This window comes from Purpureocillium takamizusanense, chromosome 3 (assembly GCF_022605165.1).
Source record: "Purpureocillium takamizusanense chromosome 3, complete sequence".
In the NCBI taxonomy this organism is placed as follows: domain Eukaryota; kingdom Fungi; phylum Ascomycota; class Sordariomycetes; order Hypocreales; family Ophiocordycipitaceae; genus Purpureocillium; species Purpureocillium takamizusanense.
The window spans coordinates 1,714,982-1,737,272 of record NC_063070.1 but is presented as its reverse complement, the minus strand read 5'-3'; the positions used below and the strand labels follow the sequence as shown (position 1 = coordinate 1,737,272).

Sequence of the window (22,291 nt, the reverse complement as noted above, 5' to 3'; positions counted from 1 at the left end):
TCTCCCTAGTCGTCGGTTTTGAGCCTTCCGCCGGCGCCTTGAGACAAATAGGTCAGCAGAATCCCTCTGGTAAGCACCTTGAACCCAACTCCGCGGGCTGGCGATGGGCGCAAGTACCATGGTTCCTGCAGCCAAGAATCGTGACGTGCTCCCAAGCGCGAAGGATTTCCACTTCACGGCTAGGGCCCATCCATGCATGTTCTGGAGTCCCCATTTCGTGTTGCGGGGGTTGGGCCGAACGGGGCAGGTACGTAGGTTAGTTACTTCGTAATCATTCTCTCTGATGACGGGGGTTCCCCGTTCTAACAGGAAGCCGGCCCCTCTCTTCAACGTCACTGTTCTCTTTGCTGTGTTCCCTCCGTCTCTTCATGACAATGCAGCCGCATGACAGGCGGGGTCAAGGGTGTTCGGCGGCGGTAGCTCTCTGACACCCCAAGCTGCATGAAGCAAGCATATAAAGGCATGTCGGACGAATTCTTCGCACATGTGCTCTTGCTCATTATTCTGTTCTGCTTGGCCCTGGCGAATGCATGAACCGCCCAAGCCACCATATTACTGCTTCTGGATGCTAACCCGGGTGGGCGGGTCCGAGTGCTAGAATATGCCTGTATCGTGAAGGTCACTCACCACAGGCGCGACGCCGACAGCCGGCTGCACTCCCACGCCCCATCATGGTCGAACCTAGACGCCAGCGGCCAGCTGTGGTCGGCCCTTGACTCCTGGTGCCTGATGAACCTGGACTGGAAGAACTGGACTGGAATGTTTGGCCTCTGTTTTGCTCCCAGCGGCGACTGGCCTACCCTGCGGATAGGGAGTGTTTCCTCACAAGTCCAGCGGCAACAGCCGAAATCGACTACCCATTCGAGCGGGCGCATACGATTTCAACACAAAGGGCCGAATGGCGTGAGCAACTGCATCTGCCAGGCCCTTGAGCCGATCAGGTGGGCGCAGATCGGGGCCCAACTCCCGAATTAATCCCCGGATGCGGCATACGAAGTCAGGCTTTCATTCATTCTAACACCACGTGCTGAGAGGTGCTCCACCACGCGCGCCATATTGTCGGGAGTCAGCGAGCATCACTACGTACTACTGACCGCCAGGACACGCTGGAGGGTTGTGTACTTAATTATTGGGAAAGGGAAAAAAAGAAAAGAAAATACGAAGTCACTTAACTTGACGTTCTCGCCAATTGGTCTGTTGGCTGCTTCAGCGACTTTTGTTTTGTGAGCGATCCGATCTGACGCCTCGTCGGCATTGGCACCGTCCACCCCGCACTTTCACAGTCCACCGATCTCATAGCCGGCCCAATGGGCGCCTCGGTAGCAGCCCCGCGGAGGATCGCGGGGGTCTTCAGTGGATTGATGGCGCCCAGAAGCTCCAGCACCCCAACATGAGCGCTTGGAACAGGATAGCCCCCCAACCGCAGTTGAGGGGAAAAAAAAGCTTGGACTTGGGAGTTAGGCGGGAAGCCGGGCCGACGACACGACACTGACGAATATATGCCTGTCGCGAGAGTTGCCTTTCGCCTGACTGGTGGGTTCGATCCGTCCACTGGCCCAATGATCGACAACGCCGGGCGGGCAGTCGCACCCTCACCCCGCCTGCCCAACACAGTAATCAGCGGGCCAGGCTGCCCTCTTTCGCTCACACCGACGCGGCCAATGCTCCGCCGTCGGTCGCGATGCCACCACCAGCCAGCAATCAAAGCTGGGGGAAGCGCGACGACGATGACGATGCGAAGCCGAGGGGTCAATAACCGTCGGCAGTTTGTTGCATGGCGCGTCTTCGTCCCGCACCCCCCCCGGGCGCGGTCTCACCCTTATCTTAAGATGTCCAAGTGCCCGCTACCTATATAAATTGCGGCTTCGCCCTCCTGCACTGGCGATCCCGTCTTGGGACGACGCCGCCCAACTCAATTCGCACCCCTCGGTGCACTAGACGCGTCAAGAAAGGGCTTCTGCCGACCGCCATGCTCGCAATCCAGTCTCACTGGGCCGCTGTTATCGCAGCTTGGGCTCTGGCCCTGAGCCCGGCCTGGGTGGCATCCGCCGCCGATGCCACCACCACGAAGCAGCGTAAGTCTCAGACGCTTTTTTTGAAAATAGATGGATGCGACAGTCACGTCTTCGCTGTATGACATGCGTATCCCTTTGATGATGAGGTGCTGAACTGACCGCCACCCATTCGCAGCCGTTGTCGTCGACGGCACGTCCTTTACCCTCAACGGCGATGGCGTCTCGTACCGCTTCCACGTCGACAATACTACGGGGGACCTGATTGCCGACCACTTTGGGGCGCCCATCGACGGCGACGGCGACGATGACGCCATCGAGGCCGAGGTTGGGCCCATCCAGGGTTGGGTCGACCTCATCGGCCGCGTGCGCCGCGAGCTGCCCGACCTGGGCCGCGGAGACTTTCGCACGCCCGCCATCCAGATCCGCCAGTCCGCCGGCTACACCGTCAGTGACTTCCGCTATAAGTCGTACGACATCGTCAACGGTAAGCCGCCCCTAAAGGGTCTGCCTGCGACCTTTGGCGCCGACCACGATGTCTCGACCCTGGTGGTTCACCTCTACGACAACTACAGCTCCGTCGCCGCCGACCTGTCCTACTCCATCTTCCCCAAGTATGATGCGATAGTGCGCAGCGTCAACGTAACCAACATGGGCAACGGCAACATCACCATCCAGAAGCTCGCCAGCCTGAGCGTCGACTTGCCGTACGGCGACTACGACATGCTCGAGCTCAAGGGAGACTGGGCGCGCGAGGGTAGGCGCGTGCGCCGCAGTGTCGGCTTCGGCACGCAAGGGTGAGTTCGCGGGAGAAGCATTGGCACTGCGTAGTTTGCTGATGTGAGAGATGACAGCTTCGGCAGCTCCACGGGCTACTCGTCCCACCTCCACAACCCCTTCCTCTCCCTCATCACGCCCAGCGCGACTGAGTCCCATGGCGAGGCGTGGGGCTTCTCCCTCGTTTATACGGGCTCATTCGCAGTCGAGGTGGAGAAGGGCTCACAGGGCCTGACGCGCGCCATGATCGGCCTCAACCCGGCGCAGCTGGCTTGGCCCCTAGGCCCGGGCGAGTCCTTCCAGTCCCCCGAGGCTGTCGCCGTCTTCTCCAACATGGGCGTGGGAGGGATGTCGCGCAAGCTGCACAGCCTGTACCGTAAGCACCTCATGAAGAGCAAGTTTGCGACGCGCACCCGGCCTGTCCTGCTCAACAGCTGGGAGGGCCTCGGTTTCAAATACAACGCAAGCACCATTTACAAGCTCGCGCAGCAGTCGGCCAGCCTCGGCGCGAAGCTCTTCGTGCTTGACGACGGCTGGTTCGGCGTCAAGCACCCGCGCATCAACGACCACGCCGGGCTGGGTGACTGGGAGGTGAACCCGGAACGGTTCCCCGACGGCCTCACGCCTCTCGTCGACAACATCACCGCCCTCGCCGTCAACGGCAGCAGCGGCAATGACTCGTCTAAGCTGGAGTTTGGCCTGTGGTTCGAGCCCGAAATGGTCAATCCCAACTCGACCCTGTACGAGGAGCACCCCGATTGGGCCTTGCACGCGGGGAGCTATCCGCGAAGCGAGACGCGGAACCAGCTCGTCCTCAACGTCGCCTTGCCCGAAGTGCAGCAATTCATCATCGATGCCGTATCCAACATCCTCAACAGCTCGCGCATCAGCTACGTCAAGTGGGACAACAACCGCGGGATCCACGAGACGCCAAGCCCCAACACAGACCACGAGTACATGCTCGGCGTCTACCACGTCTTCGACACCCTCACCAAGAGGTTCCCCGACGTGCTGTGGGAGGGCTGTGCGTCTGGCGGCGGGCGCTTCGACCCGGGCATCCTGCAATACTTCCCGCAAGTGTGGACGTCGGATGACACAGACGCCATGGAGCGCGTGTACATTCAGTTCGGCACGTCCCTCGCGTACCCACCGTCGGCCATGGGCGCGCACGTGTCCATTGTGCCCAACGGCCAGACGGGGCGGCAGACGCCCATAGAGTTCCGCGCACACGTTGCCATGATGGGTGGGTCGTTTGGGCTCGAGCTCAACCCGGAGGACCTGGAGGACGAAGACAAGGCCAAGGTGCCGGGGCTGATTGCGCTGGCGGAAAAGGTCAACCCCATCGTGGTGCAGGGCGACATGTGGCGGCTGCAGCTGCCCGAGGAGTCCAACTGGCCGGCGGCGCTCTTCGTGTCCCCGGACGGGAAGCAGGCTGCGCTCTTCTACTTCCAGCTGCGTGCCAACATCAACAACGCGTGGCCGCCGGTACGGTTGCAGGGGCTCGACCCCAAGGCCAAGTACAAGGTGGATGGTAACCAGACCATCTCGGGAGCGACGCTCATGAACAAGGGCATCTCGTACCGGTTCGAGGGCGGCGACTTTGGCAGCAAGGTGGTGCTGCTGGAGCGGCAGTAGCAATGGCCTGGCTGTAGCCTGTACGTACGAAGTAGTTGCCTAGCATATATGTTACCTGGTAGGCGAAAGTGGAAGTTGATGAAGAATGCAACAAGGACTCTTGACGATGCCGTGCACGTGACGCCATGCAACGCTAAAGTCGCCCACTTGTCGTGCGCGTGTGAGTGCATGAATAGCCTCAGTGTCACCATGGTTTGAGATGTGCCAGTCACGTGGTCCCGTCATCTGCCTGAATCTGGATGCTGATGAGCAACCCTGGTGATGAGCAAGCAATTAACAAGCACCGCGCGGAAGGGTTCTTCGACCCCTTGTCGCCAGCACATGGATGTCCCGTCCAGCAAAGGCGAGGTACGAGGTACCTTGGAACCACTCTTTGAGCTCCTGTCGAATACAACAAGGTGCCGGCCGCGTTGCCTGTTATGCGGCTGTAAGGCGCCAACGACATGATGTAGAGTCCTAGGCGACAAGTGCAGCGGCGCGCCACAATTGAAGTCTGGGCGGGCAGCCAAGTCTTGGACGGGCGGCGGCGCTCGGCCCAATGCCCACGCACCTCACCACCTGAAGTCCTGGACCAAAAGTGCGTCACGGACGGCGGGGGCCACCAGACCGTGTGCCTGGAACGCACGCTCCCGTCGGAAGCACCTTTGGTGCCGGGGCGAGCTTGGCTTTGCCGTCCTGTGCCGTGACGTGAGCGAATCAGCACCTACCTCGCCGGTACATTCGTAGAGCCCCGTGAAGAAAGTACCTACCTTAGTAGTGCCTGGAGTGCCGCCTCTGTTGTCTTCTGCGTTCGGCCGTGCCAGAGAGACACTAAGCAACTTTACTTGGTGAATACAACTTTGACAGAAGCGGATCGAATAGTACCTAACTAATACTAGCCCTATTGAAGATGGGAGGAACCTGGAAGGAAGCCAGCACCACCTCAATCAGCCCCAACCCAGGGCAGCGGAGGGAGACCACCAGCCGCCACCACCTCACTGAAAACAAGGCGCGCTTTCTGGGGCAGATCCCGTGCGAAGCTCCCCGCGCCTCGGGCACACACCCGACCGTCTTCAGGTCACTCTCCGCCCCGTCTTGGCTGGCCGCCATCAGTCCCACGGGCGGCGTTCTGTCCCCCCACCACCCCCCTGCTGACTTGCACCTCCCGTCATCCACCCATCCACCGCCCTCCCGTCGGCTCCCGTCATCAAACCTCCATCACCGCCCACGTCACGGTAACTCCTGTCATCCACCGACGTCCTCGCCCTTCCGCCCGCTGCTCGTGGCCCGCCGCTCAGCTTCCCAGACGCCGACCGCAACTTCCAGAACTAGCCGCGGCCGCAAGCCTAGCCTCCTGCCCGCACCTGACCCGGTAGCCAGACGTCATCCCTTGGCTGCATCTGCGTCCTCCTCCTGCACGTCGCCGCCGCCTTGTGCTTGGCCCTTGTCAAGGCTTCGCCGCCCTTCTCCCTCCTCTCCCGACCGTCGCCGTGAGGCCTTCTACACGAGCACCTTAGCTCACGACATCCGGCTACACACGCCGTCACCCCTTCCATCACCGCGACTGTTTCAACCCGACCGCGTCCGCTTGCTCGAGCCACGCCTCGATAAACGCCGTGACTCTCGGCCTCGGGCTGCCCCGACCGAGATAAAAGAAGAGAGCTAATAACAAGGTACCGTTGGGCCGTGGCTGCGATCCTTCCGCCGCCAGCTACCGACGCTTGCAAGCATGGCTACTCGATCGGCTCGCCCGACAGACGACCAGGACGACTCCCGTTCGTCCTCGTCAACCACGTCGCCCGCCCCGGCCGACAACGAGGAGTCCGACTTCTTCCTGGGCGCCAACGACTCCCAGTCGTCTCTCGGAGTGCCCAACTTCCAGGACATGCAGGTTGACGATGCCTGTTGGCCCCCGGTCAGCCGGCTGCCCAACGAGATTCTCATCAGCATCTTCGCCAAGCTAAGCGCCTCGTCCGACCTGTACCACTGCATGCTTGTCTCAAAACGCTGGGCTAGGAACGCAGTCGACCTCTTGTGGCACAGGCCTGCATGTACAAATTGGCGCAACCACAGTAGCATCTGCCAGACGCTGGGCCTCGAGCACCCCTTCTTCTCGTATCGCGACTTTATCAAGCGTCTGAACCTCGCTTCTCTCGCTGATAGGGTCAACGATGGCAGCGTCCAGCCGCTCGCCGTCTGTACCAGGGTTGAACGCCTGACCTTGACCAACTGTCGCGGCCTCACCGACTCTGGTCTCATTTCTCTCGTCGAGAATAGCGCGTCCCTGCTCGCCCTCGACATCTCCAACGACAAAAACATTACGGAGCAGTCCATCAACGCCATCGCTGAACACTGCAGGCGACTGCAGGGGCTCAATATATCTGGATGCGAGGCCATTTCCAACGAGAGCATGATCACGCTTGCGCAGAGCTGCAAGTACATCAAGCGGGTAAGCCTATGTCTATATCCTCTGCACCATCCGTTTGCTGACCATGAACTCTGTAGTTGAAACTCAACGAGTGCGGCCAGCTCCGCGACAACGCGATCCTCGCCTTTGCCGAACACTGCCCGAATATTCTCGAGATTGATTTGTACCAGTGTTTTCAGATTGGCAACGGCCCCGTGACGGCTTTGCTCTCCAGAGGCAACTGTTTGCGCGAGCTTCGCCTTGCCAGTTGCGACCTCATCGACGACAACGCCTTCCTGAGCCTGCCTGAGGGCCAGACATACGAGCATTTGCGGATCCTCGACTTGACATCCTGCACGAGGCTCACTGACGCGGCCGTCGCCAAGATAATTGATGCCGCGCCGCGCCTGCGCAACCTCGTCCTCGCCAAGTGTCGCAACATCACCGATGCAGCCGTAAATGCCATCTCAAAACTTGGTAAGAACCTGCACTACGTGCATCTCGGCCACTGCGGACAAATCACGGACGAAGGAGTCAAGAAGCTCGTTGGCTCTTGCAATCGCATCCGTTATATCGACCTGGGATGCTGCACCAATCTGACAGACGACTCCGTGAAGCGTCTGGCGATGCTTCCCAAGTTGAAGAGAATAGGGCTGGTAAAGTGCAGTTCAATCACCGATGATAGTGTCTTTGCGCTCGCAGAAGCTGCGTTCCGACCTCGCGTGCGACGAGATGCCAGTGGGGTATTTATTGGCGGGGAGTACTACGCATCGAGCCTCGAGAGAGTTCACTTGAGCTACTGCGTGAATCTGACGCTCAGGGTAGGTCTCCCATTGTCAGATGCAACATGAAAGATGCTGACTGGATGCAGAGCGTTATGCGGCTTCTCAATTCGTGCCCCCGGCTCACGCACCTAAGCCTGACAGGCGTTGCTGCATTCCAGCGCGACGATTTCCAGGCGTTTTGTCGCGTGGCGCCTCCTGGTGAGTCTGCCCTCGAACCAAGGGCGCTGGAGCAATTACTAACGCGACATAGAGTTCACACAACACCAGCGGGACGTCTTTTGTGTCTTCTCTGGAAGCATGGTGTCACAGTTTCGCGAGTTCCTCAACACCTCCTCGCGATTTCAAGAGTTGCGAGATAGCCTGCCCTATCGCTCGGGTGGGAGCCGCGCCCGAGGGGCTGCCGCTCGTCGATCCAACGCCATGGCTAGCAACTTGCCCACCGCCGAGGGCGAAGGTTTTGACGACGAGATGGCCGACGAGGAGAACGATTTCGAGGGCATGGATGGAAGCGAAATGGTCGTGGACGCGCAGGCCCAGAACCAGCACCAGCACGGGCTGCAACATAACCCCCCTCTGCCGCAGGCAGCACCGACGATACCCATTCCGCCCCCAGCCCCAAGCCTGAGCCAGCACCCATTCACCGACGCGGGACCCGGAAATCCTGTACCTGCCCATCCCTATGCGTACCATCCATCTGCGTACCACCCGCCGGCCCCTTTGGGCCCCTTGGCCTTCTCCAGCTTCATCAGCAACGAGTCAGCCAGCGGGGCACCGCCTCTTAGTGCCCATGGGCACATGTCGGCCAGCATGGCTCCTCTGAGCACCGTGCCGAGTCCGCCGTCTCTAACGGCAAGCACTGCCAACGGGCCGCCGACGACGGCGAGCACGGCGCCTGTGCAGTGGCCATATCACCAGGACCCGCTTGGAGAATAGATTTCCTCGATGTATGGGGCGTGGGGCAACACATAGTGAGACACAATTCGCATTCGAGTAGCACGTCGTGTTTGGGCGGTTACGCGTGAGTCTCAGCGACATGTCTGCGCGATGTAGGGTTTAGGAGCACTGCTGACGAGTACCAGCAGGCCCAATCTTGTCGAGGGCCGCTTTTGCGGCCGTAGCATTTTCCTAGCGTCGACAGCTGTCGACAGCAAGCATTGGTGGAGTAAATGATTTCATTGCGAGAAACCTGCCGGTTGGCAGCATAGCGATGATCACGGAGCGACTCGGGTATATCGCATGGGAGCTCCGAGGGCATACGGGCAGCCTTTTGGAAGGCAGACTGCGGGCGCACTGCGAGCGAGCGTTACGGCCAGTTTAACACATTTGCTGCCGCATGGGGAGCACACGGGGTGCGGCGGCACACGAGCAACGGAAAGGATAGAATATCACAGCGCTGCGTGCGGAGATGGGGGGCTGAAACTTGCTTCAGAGTAGCAAATGGAGTAACTGCCTCACGTTCTACGGATCGAATCGCACTGAGGAGTTGGAGAGTGAGAGAAGAGACAGAGAGGAAGCGAAGGGAGACGGGAGAGAGAGAGAGGGAGCGTGTGTGTGTGTGTGTGAAGCAACACGGCGACGATGAGTGGTGAAGGCGAACCCAGATTGACCATGATTAATGTGAGATTATGCTATCAACGTTGCCTGCTTGCCATCCTGGGCTAAAGCGTAGCGAAATGGTATCACGAAGAGAGACGACTATGATGCTGTCCCCCCCATCACCCGTCCAGCGCACCCCTGACGAAATCCCATCCAAAAGCAAGACATAAAAAATGTTATATTTGGTTCGTTCCAGGGGGTTAGACCACCGTCGGCACGGCACCCTTCTCGCCCGCAGTGCTGCTGCTCGAAGAGGCGACGCGGTCCGAGGCATGGCCCCCAGCAGTGTCTGCGACGTGGCGGCGCAGCTCGACGTAGTCGTATGCGAACTCGCCGAGCTGACAGTCGTCGATGCCGACGTCCTCGTCGTCTGCGGAGACGCGGAGGGACAGGCCGGGCACGAGGTTCATGAGGAAGAGGATGACGCAGGTGAGGACAAAGGACCAGCTAAAGGCAGCGCAGATGCCGGCGAGTTGGTAGCCGAGCTGGATCCAGTTATGCTGGATCCAGCCGATGGGGGCGTACTCGGCGCCGTCAAGGCCGGCGATGGTGGAGCTGCGGAGGGAGGGAAAGTCAGCGCTGGATGAAGCAGCAAAGAGAGGCAAAAAGAGAGCAGGGCCAGGAGAGGGTCGACTCACGTGCCGAAGATGCCCGTCAGGATGTTGCCAACCATCCCGCCGATGCCGTGGACGGCAAAGATGTCGAGGGCGTCGTCGACGCCGATGAGGAACTTGAGCTTGGTGGCGAAGTTGCAGCATATAGCGCCGACGACGCCGATGATGAAGGCGCCCCAGGGGGTGACGAAGCCGGCGGCGGGGGTGATGGCGACGAGGCCGGCGATGGCGCCGGAGCAAAAGCCGATGGTGCTCCACTTGCGCTCGAGGCGGTAGTCGAGCAGGGCCCAGGTGATGCCGCCGCACGAGGCGGCCAGGTTGGTGACATAGCAGGCCATGACGGCGCGGATGTTCATGGCGAGGGCGGAGCCGCCATTGAAGCCGAACCAGCCGACCCAGAGGAAGACGGTGCCGAGGACGACGTTTGTGACGCTGTGCGGGCGGTACGGCAGGCCGGCGTTGTGTGAGTAGCCGGCGCGCTTGCCGAGCATGAGGCTGTAGGCCAGCGCGCACGAGCCCGAGGCGATGTGCACGGGGCCACCGCCGGCGAAGTCGTAGGCCGGAAGCTTGAAGAGCCAGCCGTTGGCGTTCCAAGTCCAGTACGCGATGGGATCGTAGACGACCGTTGACCAGACGAACATGAAGACGATGGCGGGCAGGATGCGGCCGCGGTCTGCCACGGCGCCGATGGCCAGGGCGGGCCTGTGCGGTTGCATCTTATCAGTGAGGAATGCCCGCGACGAATACCGCCAGGGAAGAAGATAGGAATGGACGGGGCGGGAAAAGACAAGCCAAGTGCCCGGGAAGATACTCACGTAATCGAGGCGAACATGCCCTGGTAAAGACAAAAGAGAATGTCGGGCAGAGCGGCCGAGCCGTTTGGCTCGCCAATTGTCTTCATGAGGCCAAACTGCGTCAGGTCGCCGAGGAAGGCGTTGCCGGTGCGCGAAAATGTGAGGGAGTAGCCCCAGAAGAACCACTGGAAACCGATGACGGCTACGGAGAGCATCGAAAGAAGAACTAGCTGCAAAGCCGACTTGCGGCGCGCGAGGCCGCTGTAGAAGAGACCCACGCCCGGGATCATGAGTAGCACGAGCACGGCGGAGATGGTAAGGAAGGCGAGGTGGCCCGTCTGTCAGGAAAGCGTCAGCAACGCACTCGCAGTGGAAGGCATGCGGCTGTGTGAGCAGGAGAACTACGTCGTAGAAGATGTTGAGGTCGTGGACTCCAGACGAGTAGCCCTCGTCCGCGGTCCCCTCGGTGCCATTGTAAGTGGCCGTGGCCGTCATTGTGCCTCGCGTAATCTTATCGTCTGCCGCGTTCGAGAGGGAAATCTTCACGATTCCGACGTCCAAAGGGTCGACAACCAAGAAAGTTAAAAGACGAGAAGAAGATGGACGAGCGGGGGGCGTGGGTGGTCAGCCGCGGCAGATATATCCTGGCCCGCGTGCGCTTAAAAGTGTGAGATTCCAACATCAGGGGGGCCCCAGAACCCGGCGAGGCTCATGTGAGCAAGCATCTGGCTGATGTTGCCTATCTCGTCGTTTTGATACCAGGAAAGTTGGTCAGCCGGGGGACTAATTTGAGCCATCTCCAACAACAGTCCTTGGCGAGCGCGAAGGCGACAACTAACAGTCCCGTTACAGGCCCTTCGCGCCAGCGAGCCATCACCGACAACTGCCTCTCAGCCACCCCGACCCGGGCCCATGGTCGTGATGCGTGTTGCGTGCGTGGCGGTCATCTTATCGGCCGTGGCGGGTGGGACGCCTATCTCCCAATAGAGCCGCCACGAACTGTCGGCTGCCAGATGCACCCGGGAGATGAAAACTGCGATGGACCTGATAGCAGAAGAGCGGCTTGTCTGGCGACATGGGCTACGTAGTAGGCTGTTCCTTGGCCTCCGACGGCTGGAGCCTGGGAACGCAGGGGGAGCCGGGGGATTATCCGGTGGTTGCAGGCGGTTGCCTCTTTCGACACCGTTTTAAAAGCAGATGCCCCCCCCGTCAGAGGAGACAGGCATGCGTGTTGTTTTGTCGCAGCCACGGCTGGGCATGATGTCGATCCACGTTGCATGGCGCCGGAAGCTCAGGGTTAAGCTTGTATGTATCTGGAACTTCTGCAGCCGAATTCCACGACTTGTTCAGTACAGTACTGCAGAACCGGACTGTGGCTCGGACAAGTCACATTCTAGAGCGTTGCCGACTCAGTCCGTGAGATACAAATTCTGGGCGTCCCAACTCAACGACAGCTGACACAATACCTAGTTTTCTTTTTTGAGGCGTCCGCCCCGCCAAGCGCAAAATATCACGCGCTTCACCCTGTTGCTCACTGACCCTGTACCTGCCAGGAACAGCGGAATGGGTGACAGTAGCAGCGGCAACAACGTCGCAAGTGACAAGTGCCTCTCCCAGGACCAGGCGTTATCGTCCCAAAGGCCTGTTCATAGATACCGCGCCTGGTCGCGTGTGGTGGTGTGCATTGATAGTTGTCAGAAGATAAGGTGGGAATCAATAGGGATGGGCCGTGTAATCGGATTGGAGGAGGCTTATCGCGGCCCCCTTGGCCCCCGTTGTTTCTTTGGGCACCCAAGCAAGGGTGTCTCTGCCTGTGTGGCGTAGTGTGGCGGGCCCAGGTTGGCTTGCATTCCGTTGTCGGTTTGGCTTGGTTTGGCGTTGCGCTGCGGCTGTGTCCGGCTCCGCGCGACTCCTCCGTAATGCCCCAGATTGCCCGTGCGACTGTCAGAAGTCGTCTTGACTCGAGCGATGTCCAATGGGGTGCAGTTATCCAATCCATGTTGCGGCGCCACGGATACGCCCATTTACTTCATAGTGAATCGGGACGGGGCGGTACAACATTGAGCCATCCTGTTCTATTTCGGTTCCCTGTCCTGCACGGCACTTTACGTTGAGTGCAGGGGATGAGCCGCAGTCCCTTGCGCGGCATCGTTGCATCGCAACTGAGGCATCGGGACGCGGAGAGGTACTGGTCGCGTTCCGTGGGAGTCTGTATGCATGCGTCCGTCCTCACGACCTCTTGAGTCTGTCAAGCCGGTCCAGGCGTGTATGCTACTGTGGGACACGTCTATCACAGGCCCATCTCGCCTGGCTGCGGTGACACGGTCGGCGTATTTGGGCTGGGCTTGTCGTGCAATAACGGTCTCTCTCTTCTTTGCGTCTTCGCTCGAAACGGCACGCTTCGAGATGTTCAGCCGTGTTGACCGTGTCGATCTCGGCCGCGAAGACAGGTGCATGACTTGCAGGAAGCAACGCTGCAGACGCAAGCCGCCAAACCAGCGTTGCATCGTACCTTGCGGGTGAGGCGGTGTCTGCGCGGCAAAGGTGCCATTTCGAGGAGCCGGGCCGTTTCCCGTGGAGGCAGCTAGGTTGGTCTGCAATGTAACTGTTTCGAGGCCGCCGCCCTTTCGACTCTGAATGCTGCGTACCCGACCAATATTCCGCCTTCAGCCGTCAACCTGGGCCCTCCATTCCGCCTCCAGCTCGACAAGCCGCCTCGCCACGTCCAATGGCGCCGACTCCTCCAGGGCTGTTCTTTGGTCTGATGAGACCTTGGCCAGGACGTACTTGCTGACGGTTTCCGCATCTCTGGCCTCGGGCCTCCCGATACCCACAGCGATACGCGCGAAAGGCGACTGCGGATATTTGTCCTGAGAGAGAGATTTCTTGACGCTTTTGATCCCGTTGTGACCTCGGGGGCTGCGATCCCATGCCGTGAGCCGCACGACGCCCAAATCCTTTTCCAACTCGTCGTGAACAATGACAAGGCTCAATGAGGCCGGATCTGTTTGCCTGGCCATTTCCTGCCACACTCGCGCCACAAACGGCCCCGAGACATTCATCAGTGTCGGCGACTGAACGAGTGTGTATTTTGGCCCCCGAGAGACCAGGCATTTGTGGCTGCCCAGGGTCACCTCGCTGAAGGCCGGCTGCCGGAGAACCTTGGCGAGGCCACTCAGGGCAAAGTGTCCAGCCGAGTGCAGGCTTTCGTATTTCGGGAGCGGATTTCCCAGACTGACGACCAGGAACCGCGGGTTGAACATGTCGACGCGCTGGGAATGAATCTGGTGACAGCGGCTTTGTCCACATTTTACTGGTAATCGGCAAAGGCTAACGCGAGATCACGTGACTGGACATGTGTGGCGGAGTGACGGACGGTCGCGGACTGCGCCTCACCCACCACTGACGTAGCTGAGACGGTTGGGCAAACATCGTGGCCGCGTGCGGACAGCCAGTCGCCTTGCCCCGTCACCACCACCACCCCCTCGCTGACCTATGCGGCGCTTGGCACCTGCATCCTATGCGGCCAAGCCAGGAACTCGACCGCCTCTCTGTTGATACATACCTATCCGATACTTTGAAGACACGGCAGCCAATATGTCGTGGGCGGGTAAGCACAATTGAAACACTCCGGCGGGTTGACAGCGGCTGAACAGGATGCAGGGTTCAAGAAAAATGTGAACCGCGCGACGACGCAGGTGATGATGAAGACGGGTACGTGCGCGACCGCGTAACTTGCTCTCAGAGACGCTCACGAGTCGTGCAGGGCACGTCGAAAAGACAAACGACCGAGACTATGAACTGGAGGAGAGGTATGCGATACCTGGCTCGCTCTAACGGTGGCGCGGCTGACCTCTCGCAGACGGTTCCGAACAATGGAGGCGGCATCGCTGCGACTACAAAAAGAGGCAAAGGGCTATCTAGACTCGCTCAGAGGTGCGCCAGCTGTTTTCGTTCACTTGCGGCGACTCCTGACGAGGCTAACCGAAGCCCAGCAATGACGGCATCGCAAATGAGAATAGCCGAGACGATAGACGCCTTCTACGGCGACTCAGGTGCCCGAGATGGTGTGAGCCGGAGCTACAAGCAAGCCGTCGAGGACCTCGACGCTGAGACCATCAAGGCCCTCGATGGGCCCTACCGGACGACTGTCCTCGACCCCATCACGCGCTTCTGCGCCTATTTCCCCGACGTCAATGAATGCATCAAGAAACGTTCGCACAAGCTGCTTGACTACGACGCCCTGCGGGCAAAGGTCAAGCGCCTCGTTGAGAAGCCCGACAAGGACGCCACCAAGCTGCCCCGCACGGAGAAGGAGCTCGAGATGGCCAAGGCCGCCTATGAGCAGCTCAACGAGCAGCTGCACTCGGAGCTACCGCAGCTGATCGACCTGCGCGTGCCCTACCTCGACCCGACCTTTGAGGCTCTCGTCAAGATTCAGCTGAGGTTTTGCGCCGAGGCGTACTCGCGCATGGCGCAGGTACAGCAGTACCTCGACGCCGACACCAGGGATCAGTATGCCGAGGGCCACCTCGACGCAAGGGTGGAGCAGGTTCTTCAGGAGATCCGCGAGTTGAGCATCAGCGGCACGGTGTAAATATAACGACATGGTAAAACAGAATCAGATTATGAGGTACGGGCCATGAACGTGCGATGAGGGCGTCGAGGATGGGATTGTGGAGCGGCGTTTGCAGCCATCGCCATATTCGGTTTCTCTGTAGACAGTTGCGAAGCCTATGGACACCTAGGACATGGCTAGGATTACATTCTCCTGCTTCTATGGAGCCGCAGGCGACCTTCTTGGTTCCATTGACATCTTCGAAATCACACATGAAGTGAGGCGGGTGGTGATGTCCTGTTAAGGCGGGCTAGGTCGCGCGAGTTCGTGTCGGTTTTGGCCTGTGCTAGGTAACGAGGGTTCGTTGATCGTGAATCATGTCGTCGGCACCTCAGTGTCCTGCGGCTGCACCATTTTGCTTTCCAAACAGATCGCTGAGCGACAGCCGCCTCCCTATGGCTTGCATGGCCGGGCCCACCTCTTGACCCTGTTCGGACGCACCGACTGCTTGCACAGCCCTCCAGCTTTCTTGGATCATGGCGCCGTTGATCTCTCGCGTCTCGTCCTTGTCGTTATGTATCCAGATACCGAGCACCTTGTCGCCCTCCTCCCAGTCGCCCACGACCCGAAGAATGACCAGTTCGCCCGCGATCTCGACGTGACTGACCCTGGCGAGGTCCACGACGAGGTTATCGAGCCCGCGGCGGTTGAGGACGAAGACGCAGGCGCGCGGCCGGTGACTGGCGTCTTCGGGCGCAGGGTTCTGCGCGCAGACGAAGAGGGTTCCCTCGATGCCCGACTTGTCCCAGCTCTCGGAGCTGCTGTCGAAGGTGTAGATGACGGCGTTGGCGGCGATGCTGAGGATGCCTTGGATGGAGGGCAGGTAGCGCTGCAGGACGGACAAGTTGAGCTCCGTGTTGGTCCGCGGCGGCGGCGGCGCGTACGAGGCCTGCATGGCGGCGGCGTCGGACTCGTAGTCGGAGACGGCGGGGATGAGGTTGGAGGGATGGCGAGCGTGACGCGCCTTGCGCGGTGTCGCTCGGCTCATTGTTGCGTAGTTGCCCAGCCACGGGCGGCGGTCTGTCGTCTGTTCAGTGGCGGCTGGTGTGGTGACTCGAGCTACTATGGAATTCAGGGTCCCGACGAAAGAGCGATTGTTGCCGCCCGTAAATTGCGGATGGCGATGCGACGGTTCTTTACGTCTCGAAATATCGGGTTGCGGTTGGACCGGTGCTGCTGTGGGAAAGTCAGCTGTGATGCGATGCGCCCTGACCTGACCTGACCAGATGAGACCTGATCACCTCACGGTGAGTGAGTGAGTGGGTGGCCCGCATGGATGCACCTTGCAGCCGCATGCAGGGCGGTCCATGTTGCGCATTGCGACGCTGTTGGCTTATCGATAAGAGGTCTGGCGCCGCCGGGACGGTTATGACGCTGATCGCGCTTCCTGCTTCCCGGGAATCCAGGCTGCTCCCGCGGGGTCACGCCGCCCTTCTGGTCCGTCCGTCACGCAACAAGTTATCGAGCTTCACTGCCTATCTGAAGCATGCTTGAGTGATCAGCCGCCACCCTTTGCGATATGACAGCATTCTTTGTGTATTAATTGTAGCCGCTTTCCTCCCCCGCCAGATTTGAGAAGCATATTCTCGTCCGCGTGGACCGCTCCCACGTTTCGATGCGCCCGTCTCCTGTTGGAAGCTAGAGGTCAGGGTCGAGCAGAAAACGTACCAAAGCACAGCCAAAAAAAGAGCGCCGGGGATTGCCCTTAGTTATTCGTGTTAAACCTACATCAGAATGACGAACCGGTCGAGTCCGCCGTCGGAGCACTCCATCGACTCCGAGCCGGTGGACCTGGGGTCGACACCCCAATCTCTTGCGCGCGCCGTCCACGCCAGAAGAGCCGAGTATGTCCGCCCGCACAAGGTGCGAGTCAAGATTGGCACATGGAACATCGCTGCCTGCCCCGGCACGGATAAGGACCTGGCGAGCTGGCTGGTTGCTGGCGGTGGCCTCGACAAGAGCTTCGCGCGGATGGACCTGTCGCGCAACACGGCGGTCGAGCACAGAAGGTTGAAGTCGACAGACGGGGACGCAGACTCGGTGCATTTGGTCGGTGGCAACGAAATCGGCCTCTACGTTCTGGGACTGCAGGAGGTCGTGGATCTTAGCCTTACGAGGGACTACGTGAACCGCACCGTCTACACGGACAATTCGCCCATGGACCGCTGGCAGGGCGCAATCGAAGCAGCCTTGCCCCCCGGCTACCAGAGAATCGCCGCCGAGCAGATGACTGGGCTGCTCCTCCTCATCTACGCTTCTCCCGAAATCGCGCCCACGATTACCAATGTCAGCACGAAGCAGGTGGGGACTGGAGTGCTGGGTTATTTTGGAAACAAAGGCGCCGTCACCACGAGAATCGTCCTTGGCGAGACGACACGAATGGTTTTTGTCAACTGCCACCTGGCGAGTGGTGCGGGCGCATCATATCTCGACCGTCGATGCTGGGACGTGGGACAGATCCTTTCCAAGACCCAGTTCGACCCGGTGGTGCACTCCGGCGTGGCGGAAGACGACGGCGAAAAGATAGGCGACGAAGACTTTGCCTTTTGGCTTGGGGACCTCAATTTTCGTCTGGACGGGCTGCCGGGTGAAGATATCAGGAGGCTGCTGACGCTACATACTCGAGGCGAGTATGACTTGACCAGCGACAAGCCATCCGCGCCGCTGGACGGCGAAGGCGTCATAGTCATGAAGAAGAATACGGACAGTGATGACGAGGACGATACCACGATACCCCCATCCGTCCACTCGGCGGAACAGAGCTTTGACTCGGAGACATCACTCCCTGACCCCGACGACTTCCCCGAGGACCCAAGCCAGGACCCGACATCATTGCAGGCAACGCTTGACTCTCTGCTGCCACACGATCAGCTCCGACGGGTCATTGCGCAACGCAAGGCTTTCGAAGACGGGTGGCGAGAGGGCCCCATTACATTTCTCCCTTCCTACAAGTACGATGTCGGGACTGTTGGCCTGTTTGACTCTAGTGAAAAGCGACGCTCTCCTAGCTGGTGCGATCGCATCCTGTATCGCACTCGCAGGGACAAAATGATTCATGACAAGCGTATCGCGGACGAAAAGGCGGCTAAGCAGAAAGACGAAGAGATGAAGTCACGGGGACTGGAGGAAGACGATGACGTTCTGTTTAGTTACAATCCAGACACAGACGCCGACGACCAGGCTGGTGGAAAACCAGGCCTAGACTATGACGAGTACGACGAGGCAGCTGACAGCCAAGATCAAGCTGGCGAAGTCGTGACAAAGGAGGGCTTCGTGGATCGCATCAGCCAAGACATCTACACGTCACACCAGCGCATAACATCCTCCGATCACAAGCCCATAATATCAGTGTTCACGCTGGAGTACGACGCTGTGGTACCAGAATTGAAGGCCAAGTTGCACGCAGAAGTGGCACGTGAACTTGACAGGGCGGAAAACGAGGGCCGACCCGGGGTCACGCTGGTTGTTGAAGGCAACAAAGATAACGACAATGCTGTCGACTTTGGCCAAGTCGCATTCTTGGAGCGCAAAACAGCCGTTGTGATGATTGCCAACACGAGCGGCGTGCCGGCGACCTTCTCCTTTGTGGAGACGCCCACAACGGAGGAAAGCGACTGCGCATGCCTGTCTTGGCTGAAAACCTTCTTCATTCGGCCAGATGAGGCCATGTACGACAGGCTGGGACGCACAGTAACATTGGAACCAGGAGAGACGGTCCTTGCACACATAGAAGCCCAGGTGTCAACCATCTTCCACCTCAGGTCTCTCAATGACAGGCAAGACAAGATTGAGGACGTGCTAGTGCTTCGAGTTGAGGACGGTCGTGACCATTTCATACCCGTCCGTGGCATGTGGCTTCCTACCTGCTTCGGGCGATCCATCGATGAGCTGATCCGTGTCCCGGATGGAGGCATCAGGAAGTTTGTGTCTGACATGGGTATCAAGGGTACCATACCATACGATTCGGATGTCCATTGCTCGGCGCCCAAGGAGCTTTTCAAATTGACGGAAGCTATCCAAACCCTGGCAGAGCGGTGCGTCGCCGACGAGGCCATGCTTGAGGACCTGAAGCTGCCACAGGACCCAGGGTGGCCCCTTGACGCATCGACATGGTCCGCCGGATTGATGGAGCAGGACGCAATCAAGGCCGGGATCGTGGCGGCCCTGGATACGGATACATCCATCTTCGAAGCGATGCCGGTAGAGCTTTCGTCGGCGCACAAGTTGGAGTTGCTGTCAGCAGTGCTTCTTCTCTTCCTGGCTTCGCTCGTCGACGGGCTTGTGCCGCCTCATCTTTGGGCCAAGCTCTCGACATGCCTCCCCAGCCTTACATCACTGCCAGAGGCAGCTTGGCCTGACGTCAAGAACCAGGTGCTGGACGTGTTATCGACGGCTCCAAACCACAATATCGCCTTCGTCTTCCTCACCTCGACAGTGTCGCGAATCGCGTCCGAGCTCAGCCCCGCCACGTCTGCCGACCCCTCACGGAGCTTGAGCCGCCGTCTCAGCTTTCGCAAAAGTGACGACGACGGTACGAGACGAAGACGGGTCCGCGAAAAGCGATATGCAGAGATCATGGGCCCACTGGCCTTTCGAGGAAACGAAAAAGACCGCGGTATGAAAGAAAAGGAGCGCATCGTCATCGAAATGTTTCTCAGACGAGAAGCTGACGGCTAGGGGCGAGAGCCGATTCAAGCTACTCGGCGGCGGAGCTGGACGAGTGTCCGGTCATGGATCAGGTGTCGCGCACACAAGAAGTCACGATGATCGAGAAGCCGTTATGTACGAGCGCAGCGGATTAGCCCGGGCGGCAAGTGTAGTAATGTCCCGTGTAGAGCAGGATCGCGGGCGCTGTCCCGGTGCATTAATCAGTCTGGTTGGCACTCTAAATGCTGGAATAATGATACCTTACTTTGCATACTAAACGGTGCAAGCGGCTGCCCCCCCCTCGATGTACAAAGAACCTGCCCGCGGTCAAGACGTCCAAGTTTTCCCTGCCACCGCTACTATCCCATGTGATGATGCTTTGGGAAGGAGGGACTCCCGCACTATCTGCACGGTTTACATGGAAGGAGGCAACGACGCACGCGGTTTCTGGACTCACACAAGCCGCGAGAAGACATCACCACGTGTTGCAAAATCTCTCTTCATCCCTGCACTCGTACGATTCGAGAGAACCTGTTGGTGGCCTCAAGGCCCAGGCCTGCGCGGCCCTTTCCTCCGATCCCTTCCGACACTCGACGGATTACGCCGGACGAAAGACGCTGTGAGAAGTCAATTTCGAGACGACAAAGATGCATATGCAGTGCAGTTAATTGTCGGTACGCTTACACTGCTGCAGTGATTCGGCTCATTGTGGTGGCTATCTGCATGTTCGGTGGCGGCAGAAGCAGATGCGCAGAATTCCTCCGTTCGTCGGTGCACCACCCTCGACAACCTTTCGCGAGACCGATCAGACGAGTCACAGAAATCTAATGTCCTATGCATCCAGAAGCTGCCATTGCACCATCTACAACGAACGGGTCGGATCGTGTCCAAGCATTGAGCTTCAAAAACCCCCGTTGCTTCTCAGGGGCTTCTTTTACCGCCTCTGACCTCCCGTACGGAAGCAAATCTTCTATGGTGCTCGAATCTTCCCCGAATCAAGATGCCATGGGGCTCAAAAATTACCGACACGGCCAAGGTCTCCTACAAGGGCCGCATGATGTTCCTCGCAAAAGTAGACAAAATACTTCACGTCCTCCAACGATTGCGGCGGAGAGCCATTGACCATGCCACTTGCGACGATATTGGCTTGCTCGCAGCCGCTATCACTTTACCGGAGCCTACCGAGTCCGAACTTTCAGACCTAGAGGCCCATCTGCCAGATGACCTCAGTCATGCGCTTAAGCCTGAGGGGAGGGAAAACGATACGACATGGCAAGCCCCTGTCGCAGACAACATGGACAGCCGTCAAACCAATTGGCCCACCGAAGCCAGTGAGCAGGGCTGGCTGACACTCGAAGGTACTTGGCTTGAAGCCCTCGACACGGTGCCTGCAATCTTCGACTCTTTTCAACAACTGGCGGGCATCTTCAATGATGCAGAACACAAAGGGAACTTGCATCTTGGTGAGAGGTGTGGCTATATGAAACTCGGGCGCGAAGCCGAATGCGATAGGCAAGCCGAGATATCAGACTCTGCCTCACCGGTCTCACATCAGAGCAGCTGCAATGGGAGGAAGCCTCGTAACGACGATGACCGCATGAACAGCTACGCACAAAGGCACCACGTTCTGCTTGCACCCTGGTCCGAGACGTCCTCCGGAAGAATGGAACGGTACCTCAACGAACTGGAGGCCACAGGCTCTAGCCCTGTTCTTGACATGCCGGCAATTCCGGTTCGAGACGGTGACACAGCACCTAAGCTTGGCGCGCTCCTCGCACGCCTACAACGCGACATTGACGACGTGGCTCGTTATCGCTCCAGCCTCAGCCTGACCATTCGAGATGCCCGCCAGTCTCTCAAATGCAACCAGTCCCGGTGGGAGCGCGGCGCCCGCATGGAAGCTGCCGACGTAGCACTCGTGATGAAGAGCCGTGGGCTCGGCAGTCCTCTTGTCGAGAGCGTGGCGGTAGACGACCCCTGGTTGGCCAGGGCCGATGGTGACGTGGACGACTGGGACAGTCTGCCAGACGTGATGCCTCGGAGAAAGCTCTGCGGACGAGCAAGCGCAGACGTTGGCGGGGGGCGCGGCCTCGAGGCAGGAGCCGATGCAGAGCTAGCAGAAAATGTCCGGTGGTAGGGTAACGTGTTTGAAGAGGCAGCAACAATGTTATTCTGTTGATGAGGGCTAAGCGGGCATCGATTCGGATGACACCACACAGACAGGCTATCACAGTTTCTTCGAGGCCAACGTGAAGAGTAACGCTTCTTGAAAAGGGTGAGGAGGGCTACGAGTTGTATTTGGGACAGACGTTTACGTCATTTGTAGGACAGTGAAGGGCTGTAGAGAGGTGACCTAGACCCAGATCGCCAACTTGGCGGATGCTGAATTGGGAGCACTAACCAACCTTGCTGGGGCGCCAACAGAGT

At 59.1% G+C, this 22,291-nt stretch overlaps 8 protein-coding genes across 9 annotated transcripts; 5 read left to right on the top strand and 3 right to left on the bottom strand.

Annotated features, from left to right (window-relative positions):
- The first annotated feature begins 1,688 nt into the window (after positions 1-1,688).
- AGL2 (Alpha-galactosidase) lies at positions 1,689-4,520 on the top strand. The gene is made up of 3 exons (XM_047985282.1): positions 1,689-2,075; positions 2,191-2,809; positions 2,867-4,520. The coding sequence occupies exons 1-3, from the start codon at positions 1,970-1,972 to the stop codon at positions 4,422-4,424; spliced, it is 2,283 nt and encodes a 760-aa protein (XP_047841259.1). The 5' UTR covers positions 1,689-1,969; the 3' UTR covers positions 4,425-4,520.
- A 1,076-nt stretch (positions 4,521-5,596) lies between these two features.
- On the top strand, positions 5,597-9,157 carry GRR1 (SCF ubiquitin ligase complex subunit). The gene is made up of 5 exons (XM_047985281.1): positions 5,597-6,852; positions 6,909-7,631; positions 7,682-7,793; positions 7,846-8,613; positions 8,675-9,157. Exons 1-4 carry the CDS (start codon positions 6,133-6,135, stop codon positions 8,526-8,528), a joined length of 2,238 nt encoding a protein of 745 aa, XP_047841258.1. The 5' UTR covers positions 5,597-6,132; the 3' UTR covers positions 8,529-8,613; positions 8,675-9,157.
- Positions 9,158-9,391: 234 nt separating this feature from the next.
- Positions 9,392-11,094, bottom strand: AMT1 (ammonium transporter Amt1; the record flags this gene model as incomplete). The annotated part of the gene is made up of 4 exons (XM_047985280.1): positions 9,392-9,746; positions 9,830-10,507; positions 10,621-10,937; positions 11,005-11,094. The coding sequence occupies 4 exons, from the start codon at positions 11,092-11,094 to the stop codon at positions 9,392-9,394; spliced, it is 1,440 nt and encodes a 479-aa protein (XP_047841257.1).
- A 2,171-nt stretch (positions 11,095-13,265) lies between these two features.
- On the bottom strand, positions 13,266-13,862 carry JDV02_004094 (Aminoacyl-tRNA hydrolase; the record flags this gene model as incomplete). The annotated part of the gene is made up of 1 exon (XM_047985279.1): positions 13,266-13,862. One exon carries the CDS (start codon positions 13,860-13,862, stop codon positions 13,266-13,268), a length of 597 nt encoding a protein of 198 aa, XP_047841256.1.
- hob3 (BAR adaptor protein Hob3) lies at positions 13,531-15,448 on the top strand. Of its 2 annotated transcripts, XM_047985277.1 has the most exons (5): positions 13,531-14,209; positions 14,263-14,313; positions 14,366-14,411; positions 14,462-14,535; positions 14,595-15,448. In XM_047985277.1, the coding sequence occupies exons 1-5, from the start codon at positions 14,197-14,199 to the stop codon at positions 15,194-15,196; spliced, it is 786 nt and encodes a 261-aa protein (XP_047841254.1). In that variant the 5' UTR covers positions 13,531-14,196; the 3' UTR covers positions 15,197-15,448. The 2 variants fall into 2 exon arrangements, with proteins under 2 accessions (XP_047841254.1, XP_047841255.1); XM_047985278.1 differs by having other exon boundaries at positions 14,188-14,411.
- Positions 15,233-16,483, bottom strand: JDV02_004092 (uncharacterized protein). The gene has a single exon (XM_047985276.1). The coding sequence runs from the start codon at positions 16,203-16,205 to the stop codon at positions 15,549-15,551; it is 657 nt and encodes a 218-aa protein (XP_047841253.1). The 5' UTR covers positions 16,206-16,483; the 3' UTR covers positions 15,233-15,548.
- A 158-nt stretch (positions 16,484-16,641) lies between these two features.
- Positions 16,642-20,539, top strand: JDV02_004091 (Phosphoinositide 5-phosphatase). Its single transcript, XM_047985275.1, has one exon. It carries the CDS (start codon positions 16,952-16,954, stop codon positions 19,892-19,894), a length of 2,943 nt encoding a protein of 980 aa, XP_047841252.1. The 5' UTR covers positions 16,642-16,951; the 3' UTR covers positions 19,895-20,539.
- On the top strand, positions 20,528-22,288 carry JDV02_004090 (uncharacterized protein). Its single transcript, XM_047985274.1, has one exon. It carries the CDS (start codon positions 20,865-20,867, stop codon positions 21,999-22,001), a length of 1,137 nt encoding a protein of 378 aa, XP_047841251.1. The 5' UTR covers positions 20,528-20,864; the 3' UTR covers positions 22,002-22,288.
- The last annotated feature ends 3 nt before the right edge of the window (positions 22,289-22,291 follow it).

Excerpts from the sequence above, each read along its gene's own strand:
- AGL2 (XM_047985282.1), top strand. The coding sequence starts at position 1,970 with ATGCTCGCAATCCAGTCTCACTGGGCCGCTGTTATCGCAGCTTGGGCT. Across the intron at positions 2,076-2,190 it reads TGCCACCACCACGAAGCAGC|CCGTTGTCGTCGACGGCACG; the intron begins GTAAGTCTCAGA and ends ACCCATTCGCAG. Across the intron at positions 2,810-2,866 it reads GTCGGCTTCGGCACGCAAGG|CTTCGGCAGCTCCACGGGCT; the intron begins GTGAGTTCGCGG and ends GAGAGATGACAG.
- GRR1 (XM_047985281.1), top strand. The coding sequence starts at position 6,133 with ATGGCTACTCGATCGGCTCGCCCGACAGACGACCAGGACGACTCCCGT. Across the intron at positions 7,632-7,681 it reads GCGTGAATCTGACGCTCAGG|AGCGTTATGCGGCTTCTCAA; the intron begins GTAGGTCTCCCA and ends GACTGGATGCAG. Across the intron at positions 7,794-7,845 it reads TTGTCGCGTGGCGCCTCCTG|AGTTCACACAACACCAGCGG; the intron begins GTGAGTCTGCCC and ends AACGCGACATAG.
- hob3 (XM_047985277.1), top strand. Across the intron at positions 14,314-14,365 it reads GCAGGTGATGATGAAGACGG|GGCACGTCGAAAAGACAAAC; the intron begins GTACGTGCGCGA and ends CGAGTCGTGCAG. Across the intron at positions 14,536-14,594 it reads CTATCTAGACTCGCTCAGAG|CAATGACGGCATCGCAAATG; the intron begins GTGCGCCAGCTG and ends ACCGAAGCCCAG.
- JDV02_004092 (XM_047985276.1), bottom strand. The coding sequence starts at position 16,205 with ATGAGCCGAGCGACACCGCGCAAGGCGCGTCACGCTCGCCATCCCTCC.
- JDV02_004091 (XM_047985275.1), top strand. The coding sequence starts at position 16,952 with ATGACGAACCGGTCGAGTCCGCCGTCGGAGCACTCCATCGACTCCGAG.
- JDV02_004090 (XM_047985274.1), top strand. The coding sequence starts at position 20,865 with ATGCCATGGGGCTCAAAAATTACCGACACGGCCAAGGTCTCCTACAAG.